The sequence below is a fragment of the Zophobas morio genome, unplaced genomic scaffold (genome assembly GCF_036711695.1).
Source record: "Zophobas morio isolate AGI-343-1 ecotype UQ-CSIRO unplaced genomic scaffold, CSIRO_AGI_Zmor_V1 ptg000004l, whole genome shotgun sequence".
NCBI lineage: Eukaryota > Metazoa > Arthropoda > Insecta > Coleoptera > Tenebrionidae > Zophobas > Zophobas morio.
The window spans coordinates 9,419,205-9,440,977 of record NW_026972109.1 but is presented as its reverse complement, the minus strand read 5'-3'; the positions used below and the strand labels follow the sequence as shown (position 1 = coordinate 9,440,977).

Genomic DNA, 21,773 nt, shown 5'->3' with positions numbered 1-21,773 from the left:
AACTCTTGATTACTCTCTAACAAAAATTTAATGAAGTAACTAAAGTTACTAAATAATAATAGATTTATAAAGTGAGTTTTTTGTTTTTGTTTTTTTTTTATTCTATGTAATACATATTATTTGATTTATTTTTGTATTTTTTACGATTTAAATATATTTTTTTTATCATTTCATAAATTATTAGATATTTTCATACCGCAATAAAACCAAACCAAAGCGAGTTTCACTGAGTAATCAATACCCGAAGTAACGATTATAAATAACGATTACTTTTTTAAAAAGTAACGAATACGTACGAGTACACCAAAGTAACGATATTTCCCATCTCTAGTTGCAACACGGCGACCCCATTGCCGAAAGATAAGCGCGGTGCATTCTGCATTGTCCTTATAGGTTAGGTGCTTGACCTTGGTCGCACTAACCAGTGACCAAATACCGATCACGAAAAAATCCATTGCCGGTGAGCGCTTTCTTCGGTGTGTTACCAGGCGGATTTTTGGCGGTCCGACCGGAGACTTCGACGCTGGCGTAAGCGAGTAGCGCGTGCATCTGATGCGTCCCAGAATGGAGAGAAATGAAAGTTTTGCGCGACATTTGAATCTGTCGAGGAAGTGTGGATGCAAGAATGAATATTAATAAATACGCATGGTGTGAGCGTTGTGTGAATGTTTAATTGCGAGCGCATTTGCGCAAAACCGCCAATAACACACCTGGACGCCTTTACGTAACAGAGCTTTCGTTCTGGAAATTCTAGCGGACTTGTGGTGCATGAAGAGGCGGGTTTTTTGATTTTTTAATTGGCGTTAAAACGATCACGGCCAGTTGTGCAATTGTGCATTTCGAGAGTTCGACAATGTGTTGAGCGGTTTCCTAGTTTGGAGGTTTGCGAAAATGCTAATTGCTGCGACGAATGCAATTAATGTGCTTTATTAGAGTTCCGCGGGGTGGCGACTTCGAGGCGGCGGTTAGAAAGCATGCTGAGATGAATTATTCATTTTTTAATTGTTATCTTGTGGTGGATTTCGAATAATTAATTGCGCCAGTTAAATGTCAATATTTGTTTTTTTATAACATGAATTTTAATTTAGATTTTAACATCGGAAAGTCTAACCACTATATAGCATACGGTTAACTCATTTTGTTACAGTGCAGTGGGTCAAAATACAGTTACGAGAGAAATTTCTAACAAATGCAACAAAAATATAAAGAACAGTAACTATTACGCTATATCTAGGCAGGAAATGCGAAAAGTATCAAAATAATTATGAGAACGTTTGTAAGAAGAAATAAAAAATTAGATGAAATATTGTTATGCATTGCAGCTTACGAAAGTTTGAGACGAAAGACTCAATGTTGCTACAATTGTTTATCGTATGGTTGTGATTTCGTTCTTACCTGTTTTTAATTATGTAATCATTAAAGCAGTCTGACAGCTTTTAGAATTTATAAACACAATAATTTCTTTAAAATTATTAATCGAATTATCTTAACATTTATTACATTATTACGTTGTCATCCACACTGATCGTAAGATTTTCTACAAAGCAATTATTTAAATGATTTTAAGAAATAAATACAATGAGTTTTAAATTATTTAAGGACAACATTTAAAATTCAGACCCATAATATTGGACTCATTCACACACAAAAAAAAGGAAATCTAGTAAAACAATATTTTTTGAACAGAAATTCTGGACAGATCTACATATCTCGATCTGAACCTTCTTTCAATTGTTTTTGTGATTTTTTGTTCAAAAATAGTATAACAGAGTTCTCTTTGCTTCTCAAGAAATCTGTAATATAAATATTAGTTTTATGAAGGATCCTTTGTAAAATATTTAAAAAGTTAAAACCATAATCGCACTGTATATACCTATAGCTTTCTTCGCTTATTGAAAAATATCAGGGACAAATATTCGTTTTATTCGTAAAAATATCGTGACAGGGATCGTTACCTTCAATTAATAATTATTAAAGATACAGGGTGAGTCATAAAAAAGACTAAAGTTATCCACTGATTTGAGTACCAGATACTAAAATTATTTGCAACTATATAAAGGGTTTTTGAGGCGCAACGCATAACTAATTTTTTTTAATGGAACACTTGTATATTTTTACACACCCTAACTGGCTGGCTGGTGGTAGGCTTTATAACCATAGTTGCCACATTATTCCAACATTTTTTTGGTTTCACAAAAATCAAAATAGGTGTATTTTATAATATGTGTTTTACAATATTTTGAGAAGAGATAAAGAGAGATAAATTCTTTGTTGTGTTATCAGTTAAATTAAATTTTGTTATACAGAGTGTATATCTAAAATATTACAGTTTTCAAATGTCGATATGGTTTTTTTCAAACAGAACACCTTGTATTTTATTTCTGCATCTTACATTCTTTATGAACACTTTGTATATGAAGGCCCAATTTAATTTATACCCCAACAAAGTGCGTATTTTTGTTTATTTCTCTACAAAATATTGTAGCACAGATTATAAAAAAAAAAAAAAATAAAAATAACCTCACCTTTGTTAAAAAAAATCAAAAAAATTATGATAACGTGGCAACGTTGTATCGAAAACTGTGTAGGGTGTTGTATTTAAAAAAACTAACTTGTGGGTTAAGTATGTCTCAAAAATGAACACTCTGTATATTTGAAAATGTAGTGTATCTATCGAAAGAACCGTACATTGCATATGTTTGTGACTTTTTTTGAAATATCGACGAATTCATCCTTGGTGGCCCACCCTATATATTTTCACTTAGGTATAATAGTAATAAAAGACAGCTCGCTACGCTCGCACAATATTGTCATTTTTGAGGGTATCACGAAATATACCGGTTGTCTCGAAAGTCGCGGACTAACTCTCCGCTACGCTTTTAACAATCTACTGGTGAGTCTGGGAAAAATAGTAAAAAAAATCCTTCCCACATTTTGGTGGAGTTTTAGTTAATAATTCTCTCGGTCATAACCATGTTGTTTTTGAACTTGAAAAAATCTTTTGAGTTTTAGTGTTTTATTTTTTACAAATTTGAAAAAGTGTTTTTTTTTAATTCGAGATTTTTGTGTACCCATGGTGTATTATTTTGGGAGCCCGCGAAGGTTTTTTTGTAAATTAATTAAAACAATTTTGGGGGACTTCGTTGTTCTATTTTTGGAAAATTCCGACATAACCTGTTTTTCAGTAAATTTTGGGACTGTTTTTTAATTTAAACCAATTTTCGGGTTCTACGTATTCCCGTTTGGAAATAATTTGAAAGTGCTTTGGAGCCTCTAGTGTCTTTTCTTATAATAATTGAATTAAATTTCTTTGAGGATACGTCATTTGCTAAAATCAGTCGTATCTTAGCAGGTACTAGCCCCGCCCACCCGCCCTCTCTTTTCTTAGAGGGTATCTCATTTGCCAAAATCACTCTTATCTTAGCAGGTACTAGCCCCGCCCACCCACCCTCACTTTTCTTTAAGCGTATGTCATTTGCCAAAATCAGTTTTATCTTAGAGGGTATCTCATTTGCCAAAATCACTGTTATCTTAGCAGGTACTAGCCCCGCCCACCCACCCTCTCTTTTCTTAGAGCGTATGTCATTTGCTAAAATCAGTTTTATCTTAGAGGTTATCTCATTTGCCTAAATCAATCTTAACTTGGAAGGTACTAGCCCCGCCCACCCACCCTCTCTTTCATAAAGGGAGTGTTATTTGCCAAAATTGGTCTTATTTTAGCAGCTACTAGCTCCGCCCACTGATCCTCTATTTTCTTAGAGGGTATGTTATTTTCCAAAATCGGTCTTATTTTAGCAGCTACTAGCCCCGCCCACCCACCCTCTCTTTTCTCAGAGGTTATTTCTTCAGCCAAAATCACTCTTATCTTAGCAGGTACTAGCCCCGCCCACCCACCCTCTCTTTTCTTAGAGGGTATGTCATTTGCCTAAATCAGTCTTATCTTAGCAGGTACTAGCCCCGCCCATCCACCCTTTCTTTTCTTAGAGCGTATGTTATTTGCGAAAATCGGTCTAATTTTAGCAGCTACTAGCATCGCCCACCCACCCCTAAGAATTCAGAAAATAAGTCCGAGGTATTCAGGCATTAGGTGCGAATTTTTTTATTATACCGTACATAACATACTGAAGAGTTAATTCGCAATTTTCCAGACACCCGGTATATATCCTATATTCTCGATGTCATAGCTTCTGGAATATGAAAATGTAGATCTCCCATTTCCATTCGTCGATAGTCTCGGATTTTTTTAAAGCACTGCCTCTAAAATGTCATCTCAGAATTTTGTTAAGTGAATTGTTTTTAAAAAGGGTCTAAATAAAATGTTCATAATCCAGTCTTCTTTTTAAAATTGCCTAAAAAGCAGCGTTCGCGTTTCCGTCTGTCTGTCTGTTTGTTTATCATTTGTCTGTCGTCTGTCTGTTGTATGTCATCTGTATCTATTTGTATTAGACAGATGATCTCCGAAACTACCGAACCAATTGTTGTCAAATTTTATATGTACATATTTTAAGAATATCGCGTAGACGATAAATCGCTAATCAAAATTCGTCTAATCATCCTCATCAACAATGGAACGACATCCTCACAAAGTTTTCATAGTAAGTAGGATTTAAATTTTATAAAATAACATATTGCTGTACTTGTTGTTTATGAATCTGCTTTGAGATTTTTTCCGAGATATTTAAATTGTCACAAAAAATCAAAATTGTGCAGCAACCGTTTAAACTAGTATAAGTGGAGTTACTACAACGTTAGCGTATATAGCCCACGTTCAATAGTGGTATGTGATTTTTTTGTTTCTTACACTGTTACTGCTATTGTCTGTATTTTATATTGATCAGATCTCAAGGACACACCCCATTGTTTTATTATTAGTATTACACTGCACGTGTGGCAATGTCCTTGCTGAAATAATCTTGATCGAAACATTTACAAATGAAAAAACTCACTTGAAATACAGGCATAGCCTTGCTTTTCATAAATGTATTCATATTTTTGGAGCAATTGTTAATCCGTGTCCTGTCAAATCAAGCGTAACATAATGCATTCGAATCGTAGGCCGTGGCGACGTATGGGTGATTAAATAATACATCAATGAATTCAGAAAAACAAGCTCTAAAGAATCTCTAAAAAACATATAGTGTCAAAAAAATTATAGGATGCCAGTTAGCTTATATTTGTTTTAATATATAGAAGTTATCACAAATAAAAATTCGCAAAATTTAATTTTTTAATTTTTTGAAGAAGCGGGATTTGTTAGACTGTATTTCAAGTCCTTCGACAATTTTTTTCAACTTGATTTTAATGGTTATAAAGGCTTGAGGATGGCTAATCACTAGCCGAAATCGTTCGTAAAAACTAAATAATAAAATATCCCAAAGAAATAGAAGGAGTAACTAAACAATTTAGATTAGAATAGTGATTATTAATGATTAAATTGCAAAAAGTTTAGAGGCCGTAAAATGCAGTGGAAAATCAAAGTATGACTACTTTAATTGTTTCTCTTTCGTTATATTCCCCTAAATAAGATTTGAGTCAAAAAACTCCCACAAAATATGTATTATGTAACTTTATTTACAAGTGAAGCATAAAAAAAGTGAGATTTACCGTTAGTTATGTAATAAATTTTTGATTTTGGTCCACTAGTGGTACCAAATTAACGTTGTAAATTGAAACGAATATATTCTGACAACAAAAGGACTGAAGAAGTTCGTCAGAATATAGAAACCGTTATAATTGTGAATAAAACGCTACCGTATAAAAGTGATGCAGTAGTGGAACTAATTTCAATTTATAATGTCGATTATATTAATTCAGGCGGAAAACAGATGAGTGTTTAGAACCGTACTGCATTCCGAAAAAAAAAAGAAAAACAATTTTTAGAAACGAGAAATAGCTACCACAAAGAACAAAATTCCAAGAAAGTGTACATACATTATTTAAATTTTCTAAACAAAATATTCCGTTCTGTGTTTGGCGTTACATAAGGCTGCAACCTTACAAGCTTTTGCTTTACACAGCTCATATTTTTGTCGTATGTTGCATCATTAGAAGAATGTGCACGTGAAAGGAGTCCCTTCGAAGGTGAATCTTTGCATTTTTCGCACTCGTAATATTATGCACGTTCGTAGAAACTCGTCCAATTCATGCTCTAATAAATGCAGTTGCCGAAGGACGCGCATAACTGTGCGTTACGGATGGTACACAAACCACAATCCGGATTTGGAGGCTGGATAAATCCAGTGACATTCAAAGTTTCTAGATTATATCGCAAAAATTTCATTACCATAATTAATATTGTTAGCAGGAGCCATTAATTTAGTCATTGTCTTTGTCGTTGCGTAATTTACGGTCAACAAAAACACCCACATCAACAAATAGGTGAATGTCTCGCTCCACATTGATAAGGACTGCGAAATGCGAATAAATTTGTTTTCGCGGTTTGAGTTTAATCTGGGGACTTGTTTAAAATCAAACAAAAGTGAAAGCAATTAATTATAAATCGCTCAATTCGACTTTCCCACTTTTACGTTTTTTCTTCGAGCTAAGGCCTTCGCTCACAATTGACCGGTTGCGCAAATGTTGCATTATTAAAACTAGTTCGGTTTCAAAATCACCCACATTATACTTTTTATGGGGCGACATTGTTAATGACAGGCATGTTTTTGTTTCAGCGGCTTAGCGATGCCCTACACCATGAAGACTGTGTACCTCCTAGGTGAGTCCCAGCTAGAAGCAACACGAAAAAAAGGTTTTTTTTAAATTAACGAAAACTATAAAAATATAAAAATCAAAGTCTGTTCACTTTTCTACTAAACTCACACTGTCTTCCAAAATATCGCGATAAAATAATTTTAAATGAAAAACTCATATCTGTCACATTCACAATTTGTTTTGCAAATTTTGCGCTTTTAAAATTTGAATTTCAGATGATGTTTGTATGGTAGTCCGTAAATTATAACAACTCAAATTCTGTGTGCGTTTTCGATAGTGCCGAAGCAACGCAGTTTTTAGCAATAAACGTTTATATTGGGGATATTTTGAACGTCTATTAAACGTCTAGTTCATACATTCCAAAAGCGTTTAATACTTGAGGGTTTATTTAATACGATCAGTGCTATTTTACAGTAGCATTGAATAATAATTAAGTGTAGTCCACGATTTTTGCCTAGACAAGGTTATAAAAAGCGGTCTTTGGGAAGATATACACCGGTCTGTCACTAGAAATGCACAATTCAAGGTTTTGTGTTCAGAAAAATTTGAATAAAATTCAGAGTCTTGTTTCCTGTCTTTTTTGATGGATTTTGTTCAGATTTTGCGTCAATTTAAAGTTCAATAAAATATTTTTATGCTCTAAACTTCAACAAATAATGCGATAAAAATTTATTTAAATGTGATGACAGAATAGATTCCGACCAAAGAGTGAACGGTTATTTGCATTCTTTAAATTATTGTACCAGTTACAAAATATGTTTGTTAAATTTCTGAACTCTGAATATGTCATGCTGTGCAAGTGACCTTATAAACAGGTCTGGGTTTGTTATAAATTCTCTGAAAATGTATCACTAAGGTTACTGAAGAGCTAAAAGTCATCAAAACAAGAACAGAAATGGGAGGAAAAAGAGAAGGATGTAGTTTTATAAGAACCAGAGAAAGCAAGCTAGATTGGAGAAACAACGGTGTTCAAAATGATTGAACTGAGAAAACTTAAATTCAGAATAAACTTTGTTAAAAGAATCTGGCAATTAGGTATAGATAGGCGACGTAGGGTTATGAGCAATCAAAATACTTGTGGTTTATGAATCCGCCTTGATTTGTCTTATTTTTTGCTTGGTTGGTTAAGAATCTCAGGAGCCCTGAGTGTCTTTTACTTAGTTGCATAACAATCTTGGGAACCCTGGGTGTCTTTTGCTTAGTTGCATAAGAATCTCAGGATTCCTGATTCTTTTTTGCTTAGTTGCATAAGAATCTCAGGAGTCCTGTTTCTTTTTTGCTTAGTTGCATAAGAATCTAGGGAGCTCTAACTGTTTTTTTGCTTAGTTGCATAACAATCTCGAAAACCCTGAGTGTCTTTCGCTTAGTTGCATAACAATCTCGAAAACCCTGAGTGTATTTCGCTTAGCTGCATGACAATCCCGGAAACCCTGAGTATCTTTTGCTTAGTTGAAAAAGAGTCTCGGGAATCCTGAGTGTCTTTTGCTTAGTTGCATGAGAATCTTAGGAGCCCTGCCTGTTTTTTCCTTAGTTGCATAACAATCTCGGGAACCCTGAGTGTCTTTAGCTTAGTTGCATAAGAATCTCGGGAGCCCTGACTGTCTTTTGCTTAGTTGTATAAAAATCTCGGGAACCCTGAGTGTCTTTTGCTTAGTTACATAAAAATCTCAAAAGCTCCGAGTGTCTTTTGCCTAGTTGCATACGAATCTCAGGAACCTGAGTGTCTTTAGCTTAGTTGCATAAGAATCTTGGGAGCCTTGACTGTCTTTTGCTTAGTTCCATAACAATCTCGGGAACCCTGAGTGTCTTTTGCTTAGTTGCAAAAGAATCTCAGGAGCTCTGAGTGTCTTGCTTAGTTGCATAAGAATCTCGAGAACCCTGAGTGTCTTTTGCTTAGTTGGATAACAATCTCGGGAACCCTGAGTGTCTTTTGCTAAGTTTTATAAGAATCTCGGGAACCTTGAGTGTCTTTTGCTTGGTTGCATAAGAATCTCAGAAACCCTGAGTGTGTTTTGCTTAGTTGAAAAAGAGTCTCGGGAATCCTAAGTCTTTTGCTAAGTTGCATGAGAATCTTAGGAGCCCTGACTGTTTTTTGCCTAGTTGCATAACAAGCTCGGGAACCCTGAGTGTCTTTAGCTTAGTTGCATAAGAATCTCGGGAGCCCTGCCTGTTTTTTCCTTAGTTGCATAACAATCTCGGGAACCCTGAGTGTCTTTAGCTTAGTTGCATAAGAATCTCGGGAGCCCTGACTGTCTTTTGCTTAGTTGTATAAAAATCTCGGGAACCCTGAGTGTCTTTTGCTTAGTTACATAAAAATCTCAAAAGCTCCGAGTGTCTTTTGCCTAGTTGCATACGAATCTCAGGAACCTGAGTGTCTTTAGCTTAGTTGCATAAGAATCTTGGGAGCCTTGACTGTCTTTTGCTTAGTTCCATAACAATCTCGGGAACCCTGAGTGTCTTTTGCTTAGTTGCAAAAGAATCTCAGGAGCTCTGAGTGTCTTGCTTAGTTGCATAAGAATCTCGAGAACCCTGAGTGTCTTTTGCTTAGTTGGATAACAATCTCGGGAACCCTGAGTGTCTTTTGCTAAGTTTTATAAGAATCTCGGGAACCTTGAGTGTCTTTTGCTTGGTTGCATAAGAATCTCAGAAACCCTGAGTGTGTTTTGCTTAGTTGAAAAAGAGTCTCGGGAATCCTAAGTCTTTTGCTAAGTTGCATGAGAATCTTAGGAGCCCTGACTGTTTTTTGCCTAGTTGCATAACAAGCTCGGGAACCCTGAGTGTCTTTAGCTTAGTTGCATAAGAATCTCGGGAGCCCTGCCTGTTTTTTCCTTAGTTGCATAACAATCTCGGGAACCCTGAGTGTCTTTAGCTTAGTTGCATAAGAATCTCGGGAGCCCTGACTGTCTTTTGCTTAGTTGTATAAAAATCTCGGGAACCCTGAGTGTCTTTTGCTTAGTTACATAAAAATCTCAAAAGCTCCGAGTGTCTTTTGCCTAGTTGCATACGAATCTCAGGAACCTGAGTGTCTTTAGCTTAGTTGCATAAGAATCTTGGGAGCCTTGACTGTCTTTTGCTTAGTTCCATAACAATCTCGGGAACCCTGAGTGTCTTTTGCTTAGTTGCAAAAGAATCTCAGGAGCTCTGAGTGTCTTGCTTAGTTGCATAAGAATCTCGAGAACCCTGAGTGTCTTTTGCTTAGTTGGATAACAATCTCGGGAACCCTGAGTGTCTTTTGCTAAGTTTTATAAGAATCTCGGGAACCTTGAGTGTCTTTTGCTTGGTTGCATAAGAATCTCAGAAACCCTGAGTGTGTTTTGCTTAGTTGAAAAAGAGTCTCGGGAATCCTAAGTCTTTTGCTAAGTTGCATGAGAATCTTAGGAGCCCTGACTGTTTTCTGCCTAGTTGCATAACAAGCTCGGGAACCCTGAGTGTCTTTAGCTTAGTTGCATAAGAATCTCGGGAGCCCTGACTGTCTTTTGCTTAGTTGCATAACAATTTCGGGAACTCTGACTGTCTTTTCCTTAGTTGCGTAACAATCTCGGGAACCCTGAGTGTCTTTAGCTTAGTTGCATAAGAATCTTGGGAGCCTTGACTGTCTTTTGCTTAGTTGCATAAGAATCTCGGGAGCCCTGATTGTCTTTTGCTTAGTTGCATACCAATGTCAGGAACCCTGGGTGTCTTTTGCTTAGTTGCAAAAGAATCTCCGGAGCCCTGACCGTCTTTTGCTTAGTTGCATAACAATTTCGGGAACACTGAATGTCTTTTGCTTAGTTGCATGAGAATCTTAGGAGCCCTGACTGTTTTTTGCTTAGTTGCATAACAATCTCGGGAACCCTGAGTGTCTTTAGCTTAGTTGCATAAGAATCTCGGGAGCCCTGACTGTCTTTTGCTTAGTTGCATAACAATTTCGGGAACCCTGACTGTCTTTTCCTTAGTTGCGTAACAATCTCGGGAACCCTGAGTGTCTTTAGCTTAGTTGCATAACAATTTCGAGAGCCCTGACTGTCTTTTGCTTAGTTACATAACAATTTCGGGAACCCTGAATGTCTTTTGCTTAGTTGCATACGAATCTCAGGCACCCTGAGTGCCTTTAACTTAGTTGCAAAGAATCTCGGGAGCCCTGACCGTCTTTTGCTTAGTTGCATAACAATTTCGGGAACACTGAGTGTCTGTTGCTTAGTTGCATGAGAATCTTAGGAGCCCTGACTGTTTTTTGCTTAGTTGCATAACAATCTCGGGAACCCTGAGTGTCTTTAGCTTAGTTGCATAAGAATCTCGGGAGCCCTGACTGTCTTTTGCTTAGTTGCATAACAATTTCGGGAACCCTGACTGTCTTTTCCTTAGTTGCGTAACAATCTCGGGAACTCTGAGTGTCTTTAGCTTAGTTGCATAAGAATTTCGAGAGTCCTGACTGTCTTTTGCTTAGTTACATAACAATTTCGGGAACCCTGAATGTCTTTTGCTTAATTGCATACGAATCTCAGGCACCCTGAGTGTCTTTAACTTAGTTGCATAAGAATCTCGGGAGCCCTGACCGTCTTTTGCTTAGTTGCATAACAATTTCGGGAACACTGAGTGTCTTTTACTTAGTTGCATAAAAATCTCAAAAGCTCCGAGTGTCTTTTGCCTAGTTGCATACGAATCTCAGGAACCTGAGTGTCTTTAGCTTAGTTGCATAAGAATCTTGGGAGCCTTGACTGTCTTTTGCTTAGTTGCATAAGAATCTCGGGAGCCCTGATTGTCTTTTGCTTAGTTGCATAACAATCTCAGGAACCCTGGGTGTCTTTTGCTTAGTTGCAAAAGAATTTCAGGAGCTCTGACTGTCTTGCTTAGTTCCAAAAGAATCTCAGGAGCCCTGACTGTTTTTTTCTTAGTTGCATAACAATCTCGGGAACCTTGAGTGTCTTTAGCTTAGTTGCATAAGAATCTCAGGAGCTCTGAGTGTCTTGCTTAGTTGCATAAGGATCTCGGGAGTCCTGAAACTGTCCTTCGCTTAGTTGCATAACAATCTCGGGAACCCTGAGTGTCTTTTACTTAGTTGAATAAGAGTCTCGGGAACCCTGCTTAGTCTTTTGCTTAGTTGCAAAAGAATCTCAGGAGCCCTGACTGTTTTTTCCTTATTTGCATGACAATCTCCTCTTCGCCTGCTTCATTATCAAACTGCTTCCAGCCACGTGCAAAGATTCAATCCTAGTTTTCGGTGTCGCGTCGGTGCACCTATTGTGGATTAATCCCTGCCCGCCAAAATTGCCTTTATTACAACGTATTATAAAAAATTAAATAACAAATAGACGACCATGTGACACTATAAACAGTTTATTTTTCCAAAAAATATGTAGGTTTAAGGTTAAAAAAAGTAGTGAATATATAAATCATATTATTTTACAAAAATTACGATTTAGTGAGACACAGGTGTACCTTTGTAAATACAATATAGTTCAGGTTCGGCTTTTATTACATAACAAATGAAGAATTAAAAAAAAATGAACACAATATAAGTAAGTATGATAAGGTTTTTGCCAAAAAAAAACCAATGGCTTTAAATTCACCAATATCTACCCAGCCTTTGTCATCAAAGAACTTTGTTTATTTCAAAAATGTTTAGAAAAATCTTCACGCCGATTTGAGTGTGAGAAAGACATCTACGGATTCGATTCCCAGGCCACTCATACGTGAATAGAAACTGTGCAGAAGGAAGATTTCGCGGTAGAATTTTACTTCCTTGAATGCCGATGGCGGCTTTTTTGTAGGATTGGGACTGGAAATCACACTTGGGTGTGTCACTGCAACTCATCTACCAAACAAGATTCAATACAATAGGTTCAAAGCTCGCTTCCTTAAAAAAAACAAAAACACAGTAGTTCTTATGAAACATGAGCCAAGAGGTTCAAGCTAAAAATGGCAATCAACATTCTAAATCACCCACATACTGTCAAAGAAATGGAGAGGAAATTCAGAGAAACTAATGATAACAAAATAAAACGAATTAGAGGTGGTTGTGAGACCAATTAGTAGTTAAAGGTTATGTTGACATTGATTTACGTCAAATTTTTCATTTCATTCAATTCATTTTATTTTATTTTCAATCGTGCGGTGGAGAATATATCGACATGGTCCACTAGTAACTTCACAAAAGGAGACATAAATTGTATGGCAAGATTTAAAGTGGGAAATAAGGAAGTAGATAATAAATATTGGGTGGGAGGTTAATAAAAATGATGCAGGATACGTGGGTAAGACCTTTGAGACGAACTGAAACAAGAATTTTTAGAAATGAAGATAATTATAGATTTAGATAAACTTGATATTATAAAAAAAAAGTTTTTCCCCAGAGTTTACTAAAAATCTTACCATAAAGAAACCAGTTTTGTAACCACTCTGTGTTGCTTGGACAACCGCTTTGACTTGAAATTGATTTAATGTTATACACTTTTTTTATTGAAGTGAATTTAATCTGGCAAATTATTTTAATTTAATTTTACACATATCAGCTCAACTAAAAAAATTAATGTATCTCGAGTAGTAAGCTATTAAAATTGTAGCTAGATTACAACTCTCCGTTGTGTTAATTTTTCAAACCATATGTAACTTTGACAACGGCTCGCTCCAAATTCCTCCACTTCCCATATTTCTCAAGTACGCTAAGGCCGTTTCTCGTTGCGCAACACGCAATTAGTTTGCATCTGTTCTAAAATCGGAGGAAATAGTTGCAACGACCAGTCTCCGCCTAAGGCCACTTTTCTACTTCCAATTAGCCCTCAACTAGACCAAAACAATCTCGATTTTGTAATTGTACTTTTTTCGGCAGCGCGATGCTTAAAATGTCACTGCAAATACCATTCCGTTGGCCAATCCTTTTCCCAAGCCTAATTTTGACCCAGAGACGATTCGGGCCGATCGAAGGTCATTGTCGCTGATGCACTCTCACTGTTGCGAAACCGGTCGCTGGAAACCGCCGTTCCGGAACTTTCCGGTGTGCGATATACATAATTTCTGTAATAGCACGGAACGAGCGGTGACATATGCTGACCCCAAATTATCTAACTTTCCAGTGATTGTCTGCATGCACGTGCGTTCAGTCTGGACTTTTAATCCTGCATTATTCAACAGGTGGATTTGCGGGATTTGCTATTCCGAGCAGGAAGCGACGCAGGAACAATAATTTAGAACAGGTGTAGCGAAAATTTTACTCGAAATGGAAGAAATCGCGGATTTGTATGGCGACGGAGTTTCGTTAGGCGGAAACGAGCTTGCAAAACCTGAAAATTGATTATTGGAGCTGGGTTATTGATGGCTTACGTAAAGTAAAACACGTGCGTGTATGTGGAGCTGAAGTTATATATAAATCGCGGTTTGTTTAATAGTCTTGGTTTAGAATTGGAGAGGAAAATTAGCGACGCTGGAAAAAATTGCTTGTGGTTAAGTGGCGAGGAAGAATGTCGAATTGGAGAATTCGACCAATTAAAGAAAAATGTCATCACTTGGTGGTTAATTAACGAAAAGACAATTATATTTTAGCGGTTGTGTAATGGAATCTGAAAATACCAGACGCTTTATGGGTGCTCAACGACCTTGCTAGTTTGCTTAATTACTATGATTATCAGATTGAGATTAAGATTATGTGATTGTAAGATTATAACTATTGTTTTTGTTAAACAATTACCGTTTACAAAGTAACTACCTCAATGCAAATAAGTGGTTGTAAATGTCTGTTAAATGTCATTTTTATTAGTGTTTGTAAATAAAGGCGGGGAATTTAAAGGCTGTGTTGATGTAGAATACTGATTATTTTTTGCGGCTACTTCAGCGAACAGTCTAATTAAAACCACTTTTGATATTTGCTGATTTGCATAATGTCGATGTCCTGGAATGCAGGATGTTCAGTAATTTATGGCCATAGATACGTATTTTCAAACTTCGAAAATCAATATTTTTAGAATTAATGCTGGAAACAAGAATACAAACAGATATCAAGCTTATGCAAACCTTTTTCTAAAGTAAGAACACTATTTTTGTATTCCAATAAAAATTTTAGATTATATTAACCAAAATTTGTCCACCCTTCAAAAAAATTATTGACGTCATCTTAAAATTTTGTTAATTAACTGTTTTTAAGTGACCTTTAAGCTGATTTTTTACCTGTCCTTTAAAAAGGTAACATTATGTTTCCGAGATATGGTAAAATATATAGAATGGTTTTACAATAATTTATCTTAATAACTATCTTTATAGTTTTTTCTTATCGAAATAATCAAGTAAAATTAATTCATGCTTTAATAAAATGTCTTCGTAGTAATGAGTTTCGTGGAAAGTTTTAATTTAGTTTTTTATTTTCTTTTTGTAGTAATTTTAATAATCCGTATTATTTTTCCTGGAGTTATTACAAAAAAGTAACTATCTGCTCAGCCTTGAAACATTAAATATGCTACTATCAAATATAATGATCACCGTTATTAAAAATGCAACGCAGACAAATGTTTATAATAAAAAACAGATTATCTTAATTACATTCACAAACATAAAGCAATCTAAAATCAAAAAAGAACAAAAATGAACTTTAACTACTCTACAGACAAAAAATGACCTGCTGCTATTTAAATGTAGGGCATCTTTATAATAACTGCGCAAACAAAGGCACTGAAGATTCAATCTTAGAGGTTTACCGCCACCGCTAAAAATAAAATTACACAGTTTTTTTAAATTTCATTGTCTCTTTATTCCACCTAGTTTTCAAGAACACCAATAAAAAACTACACTGTTGACCCAAATCCGGTACAAGCAGTGATGTGAAAAATAAAAAAATAGAAAATGCTACAGTTTCTGGTTCACTTACGATTAGAAACTAAAAACATTGTGGTGAAGAAATTTGAATAAGTAGAAAACAACAGGTGAAGATAAACGTGATTTGCGACATTGATGTACACAGGAAAAAGCTCGTTGGAAGAAACAGATGTGGCGGTAAACGAAAGTGAAAATATATTAGCGTCGGAGAGGATATGGTGAAGACAAGCGGAAACTAGAGGAAAACGTTGAATTAATGAAGTGCTTCCTTTTTTGAAATAATTAGTTTAAGTTTTGGTTGATTTGTAAAATAAGTTGTGGTTGGGGCTGGGCTGGAGGTCTCGCCGGGAAATTCCACAAAATCCGTTCACTTTTTAATGTCAAAAGATCGTCTGATCTTTACATAATTTCGAAGCATTTTCGTGGCATTGTTCGATCCGTCCGGAACTACCAACGTGGAAGTAATTAGAGACTGTGGGAATTAAAATGCACTTAGTGAATTGTGTTTTCGTTACGTTGGCACCGCGGCTAGTTTTGTAGGTCGACGGGATTATAAAATTTTGAAATCAACTCGGCTTCTTTTTCTTGACGCATTGTTCTGGAGATGAGATACAGACCTTGATCTATTGATTCCACAATAATTAATTCGAGTCGTGTTAAAAAAGAATCCATCAATGTGTAGCCACATTTTGAGCGACAGAATTTCACAATTGCGCTCCTCCAAAGGTCGAAGACAGGAAACCAGACCTGATTCCCATTACATTTTATTGCGGATTGATTTGTGTTCATCCTTCGGATTCCATCTTGATTTCGCTCGCTCTTCTTGCGCAACGTTTTTTTCCGTATTATTTTGCACTCAATAAAGACACCGACAGTGTGAGAAATACCCCACAATCAACTTTCCTTCCGACAATAGAACCGTCTACCGAATTTCGAAATGTTCAAACGCGTTTCACCGACCATTTTCCGATCCGCTAATAACATCTCTTTTTCCCAGGTCTACTATGGTTGTACCTTTTGGGCTTCGTCTACGTCGTGCTGTGTGTGGAGCCAGGCGTAAGTATTATTCACCATGAAAGTATTCAAACGGGAGTGTACCACGCTACCATTCAGAAATTCAAATCATATACGTGATGTAAACAAATATTTTTAATTTGTTGACCTGAAGCTATAAATTACCGCTTCTATTAATCGTATCTTCGTTGCAAAATGTAGCGAGGTTACGTCACGAAATTTTCGCCAATCGAGCTCAAATGTCACGAAAACGCTCATTAATCATCGAAAGATCTTCACAGCGGAGGCGAAACCACGCAAGAACGAGCCAGAGGACATCCATGGACGTGCATTGTTCTAACATCTATTGTCATCACTGACTCACCTATTCATAAATTAGCTTAATTAAAATCAAAAATATCGTAAATTATAGCTTCGATTTTACCCATCTCGATCACTTTCATTTTTCACACAAATTCCAAACGTGGGACGCGCCGAGAATGCCGATGCGCTCTCGCTAAAAAGCTGGTTGTTTTAAAAACCAAACAATACAAAGGCGTCCCACACGGCGCCACCCGGGGACAACCTTATCGAGCGCGTCCCTCAATTCACCACACGAAAACCCATTTTTCATATGTCATAATTAGTATTTCGGTTTGCAGTACTTGGACTTCGACAACCTGCCCGACACGAACTTTTCCTGTGTCGGCAAAGTCATTGGTGGCTACTATGCGGACCTGGAGACCAACTGCCAGATGTTCCACGTGTGCACCATAGGCCAGCTGGACGAGCCCATGGACATTCGCTTTTTGTGCCTAAACGGAACCGTCTTTGACCAGGTTGGTACCACCAAACGGAGAATTTCGGTCACGCTTTCCCCAAATTTTAGGAAACTCGAGTTTGCGAACGCATAGACGAAGTTGACTGTTCGAAATCTGAAAAGTTCTATAGTTTGAACTTGGAGCTGTATGGTAACACGCAACCCAGCATCTCAGAAGGTGGGTTTATTTTATTTAAAATTGTTTACTAAGACGTGCTTTTGTAGATAATGCGGACACTGATCCACCCATCATCATAAAAGCTTCCACTACAACCACCACCACGACCACCACCACGACACCGAAACCCAAAACCAAGACGACGAAAGCCGCGTTTTTTACAACAGCAGCGCCGACGGTGACCACAGTAACTAAAGTAATCTCGGCGCATCATTTTCCGATTTCGAATAGTCCAGATATTAGGTTCAACCCAGAGGAGATCAACATTAGTCTACACCCAGGCACTCTGGCTAATCTAAGGTCGAAGTCTCTGGCGTACCAACAACAAGTTTTCAACGATAATAAGAAGAAGGTTGTAGTGACGACGCACACGAGTTATGGTACTCCCGACAAAGAAGACTTCGTGAGGATAGTACCCAACACACAACGACCTGTCTCTTCCACCCAGAAAATCAAAGGACAATCGCCTGCTACCCCAGCGGATATTAATTACGGGTTCACGTACCACCAGACGGAAGATAACAGTCAAGAGTACACGGAACCGCCGCACAACTACCAGTACCACCACTCCAACGTGCCTTATAGGCACGCACAGTTCAGAAACCAGTTCAAAACGACGACTTATCGTAGCGAACATCTGGCTACAACCCGTAAACACCCGTATAACCCTCATAAAGAATCTACGACTTTTCGAACATCGTATGTATCGTCGTTGAAAACGCCTACGTACCATACGTATCGTACCGAAAAACCCCAAAGACTGCAGCTGCCACTACCATTGTTACCAACACTGCCTCCATTGACGTTTAGTTCGCCGGCACCGTTTAGTTTAGGCCACCATATTGAAACGAAGAGGTACACCAGTGATCAGCCTCCACCTAGGATTATAATTAGTGCTAGTGCTAGTGTTAGCGATAATAGCGGACGTAGATTGAATTATTCCTTAGGTACTATAGGTGTTACACCGTTACTGGAAGAACCACCAAAGTCGTACGATGACTACAAGGACCACGATGTGGTCCTCGATCCGTTTTACCACGACGTGCCTAAAATTAAAGCGTCTAGAAGGAAAAAGAGGCAAATTAAGCCTTCAGATATTCCTAACGAGCAAGCAGCTGCCGATGTGCTCAAGTTTTTGTTCGAATGGTATAGCACTCACCAGAAAAGTAGTACGGTGAAGGTACCGATCAACCCGGAAGACATTACGGAGATAAATGAACAGTTGGCGCCGATTGTCGAGGCTCCGATTTTGAATCAGAACAAAAGTTACGATGATTTTTTCAATTTTAAAGAAAGTGCCTTATTTAAAAGAAGAAGTAAGTTTAATATTGTCGGAGATGTATTGAGTGTGACGGAAGCGCCAGTTGCTTCTACGTCAAAACCTACTGTAGTTACCGTGGCAAAATTAGATACTGTTGACTATGTTGATGATAACTATGAAGCTGTACAGTCAAATAACACTAATGTGACGGAAAAAACTAAGACAAATGTAACAACTACGGAGAAAGTTGTAACAACAACTATTGAAGAAACGACGCTACCACCAACAACTACAACTGCCGAACCTACCACGACGAACCGAATCATGGGTATCATGCGAAAGAGAGCAAAAACCCATCATAAAAGACTCATTAATGAAAATAGACAAAGATATATCGCTTCGTTAAATGCTTTAAAACCAAAAATTCGTTTAAAGGACAAACAAAAACCAACTACTGAGGCTCACGTAGTTGAAGAGACTATAACTGTTGCTCCGCCTGCAAAAAAGTTTAGACCTTCGTCAACCAAAAGGACCACTCGTACTAAAAAAATAACCACACCAAGTACCACCTCTACTCGAAAAGTGACGACCCCAAGTACCACCACTACTCAAAAAGTAACAACCCCAAGTACCACCACTACTCAAAAAGTAACGACCCCAAGCACCACCACTACTCAAAAAATAACGACCACAATAACAACTACGCTAGCAACAACTACACCAGAAGTAACAACCCCGGAACAAGAAATTTTTACCGAAACAGAAGAAAATCTAGAAACAGAAACGACACTAATACCTGAAGAAAATAAAACAGAACCGGTAGACGCTACTGAAGAACCTCAACAGGAAGTGGTAGATGTTTCCGAAGAACCTACGTCTACGCAAACCGACTCATATGACGATAAAGATTTTGAAGATGATCAAATGAGACAAGAAAGTAAAGTTAGTAGCAACTTTGAAGGAACAACAACCGAATTTGAAGAATTAGTTGCTCAAAATGAGACCAACACAGAGGATGCACACATTGAAAAAACTCCTGAAGAACCTTTCGATATCGAATACGAAGAACTAGAACCCGAGTCTGAGAAGACTACTACGGTGGTTGAAAATCCAGAAGTTGAGACGACCACACAGATGGAAGAACCACACGTTACAGATGTGGAAAAGGACAATCTTTTGTCCAAACCAAGAATAAGAGGAAGAAGTAATAGTAAATTCTATGATAATTACAGTTCTGATAGTACTCGTCAGGCAACTGCAATCAAAACTGAACAACCCGTAGTCGAAACTACTGAAGAATTAGGTAATGAAGATGAAACGACTGACGAAAATTTGGGAACTACTGCAACTCAAGAAATGATTGAGGATCACGAAAAGAATGAAGATGCGGGTCATGAAGAAGAAGTTTTATCTAAACCAGATGATGTTGAGTATTATGATGAGTACGAACTCGAGACTGAATCTACTGGAGACAATGAAGAGGAAAATGTAAAATTGCCTGGAGAAGTCACAGAACAATTAGAAATTTCTCCCAAAGATAAATCTTCCACCGAAGTTAGTGAAGACCCAGATGATGAAGATAATCCAAATGACGAAGCTTTAATGTCTACAACAGTAGAATTTACAGACACTGAAGAACATTCTGAACATTTAGAAAATAAAGAAACGGTTTTAATAAAACCCAGTGATGTTAATTTTGATAAAGAATTTGGTGATCAACAAGAAGAACCTGAGCTTGTTGACACTGATAAAGAAGAAGAAATTAAGAAACCACGTGAACGAGGAAGAGGGAGAGGTAGAACTAGATTTAATAACAATTATAAAACAGAAGACGAAAGTCCAACATTACCAATAAACGATGAAATTAGTGAAAAAGATGTAGAACCAAAGAATGAAAATGAAGAAATCATAGACGAAACTACTACAGAAAATGGGGAAATAATTTCCACAGAACCTGAAGATGCTGATTCTAAAAGTACCACTTTAGAGGCAGCACCTACTACTACTCCGCAAAGTACCATGGAACCAACTGACAAAATTGAAGAAGATCCTCTAACAACAACTCCCTCTAGTACTACTCTTGAAGAAATCCCTTCCACCAGTTCGACAAGCACTACTGAATATTACGAAGAAACCACAACAGTAGACGCAAATAATGAAGTTTACCAAACCATAGCAACAGAATCTAGTAGTACTATAAGTACAGAATCCGCCACAAACTTGACACCTGCAGCCACCACGACCACCGAAGTCCCAAGTACTACACGTAGTCGGCACAACGCACGCCGGACACGTCCACTACGTACTCGAACTTCCTCAAGTTACCGTAGACCAAATTCTAGACATAGATTTAGTACTGAATTAACCTCGCGACCGAGCAGGCGAAAACCTGTCATCGAAGATGAAATTGTAGACGCTTTAACGAGTCAATTAACAACTACTGAAAGTCTAATCAAGGAAGAAATTTCTACCTCACCAAGAATCACCACATCTACGATTGTAGATTACACAGAAGATGTCCCAGCGACAGACGCTCCCCTGTTTAAAAGTGCCAATCCTACTCAAGCCGAATCGGCAAAAGAATCCCTCCATACTACTCCGTTATCGATGGTGTATAAGTTACACGTGCGAAAGGAAAAACTTAAGTCGTATATATTCAACTGTTTTGGGAAAGCCATCAATAAGTTTTATTCCGATCCGAGAGACTGTAGGCTCTTCCATTATTGTACTTCGGGTTACACTAAGAACCAGCTACTCGACATGAAGTTCGTGTGTGACTTGGGTACTTACTTTGATGAAGAGAAACTGATTTGTACAAAGAGTAAGCCGGAGAGGTGTTTGTAAATAATTAAGCTCTCTTAAGTCAACAGACTTTGATTCTCTCGTCCTACTAGGGTAAATCTTTTGTAATTATTATTGAACATAATTTGTTATAAATACTCATAGATTAATATAATTTAATTAAATCAATAAAATATTTTGTTAATTTTGAAGTGTGGTGTTATTATTATTATGTCTTGGTACGATGG

At 37.2% G+C, this 21,773-nt stretch overlaps 1 protein-coding gene across 2 annotated transcripts in view; it reads left to right on the top strand.

Annotated features, from left to right (window-relative positions):
* Positions 1–21,685, top strand: part of LOC135140711 (mucin-2-like) — a 43,387-nt gene extending 21,702 nt beyond the window's left edge. For both annotated transcript variants that reach the window (XM_064071372.1, XM_064071380.1), the window contains 5 exons: positions 6,672–6,715; positions 16,490–16,548; positions 17,148–17,324; positions 17,375–17,483; positions 17,531–21,685. In XM_064071372.1, coding sequence (XP_063927442.1) covers positions 6,682–6,715; positions 16,490–16,548; positions 17,148–17,324; positions 17,375–17,483; positions 17,531–21,588 — 4,437 coding nt within the window. In that variant the 5' untranslated portion in view covers positions 6,672–6,681 and the 3' untranslated portion in view covers positions 21,589–21,685. The remainder of the gene's footprint in view (positions 1–6,671; positions 6,716–16,489; positions 16,549–17,147; positions 17,325–17,374; positions 17,484–17,530) is intronic.
* The last annotated feature ends 88 nt before the right edge of the window (positions 21,686–21,773 follow it).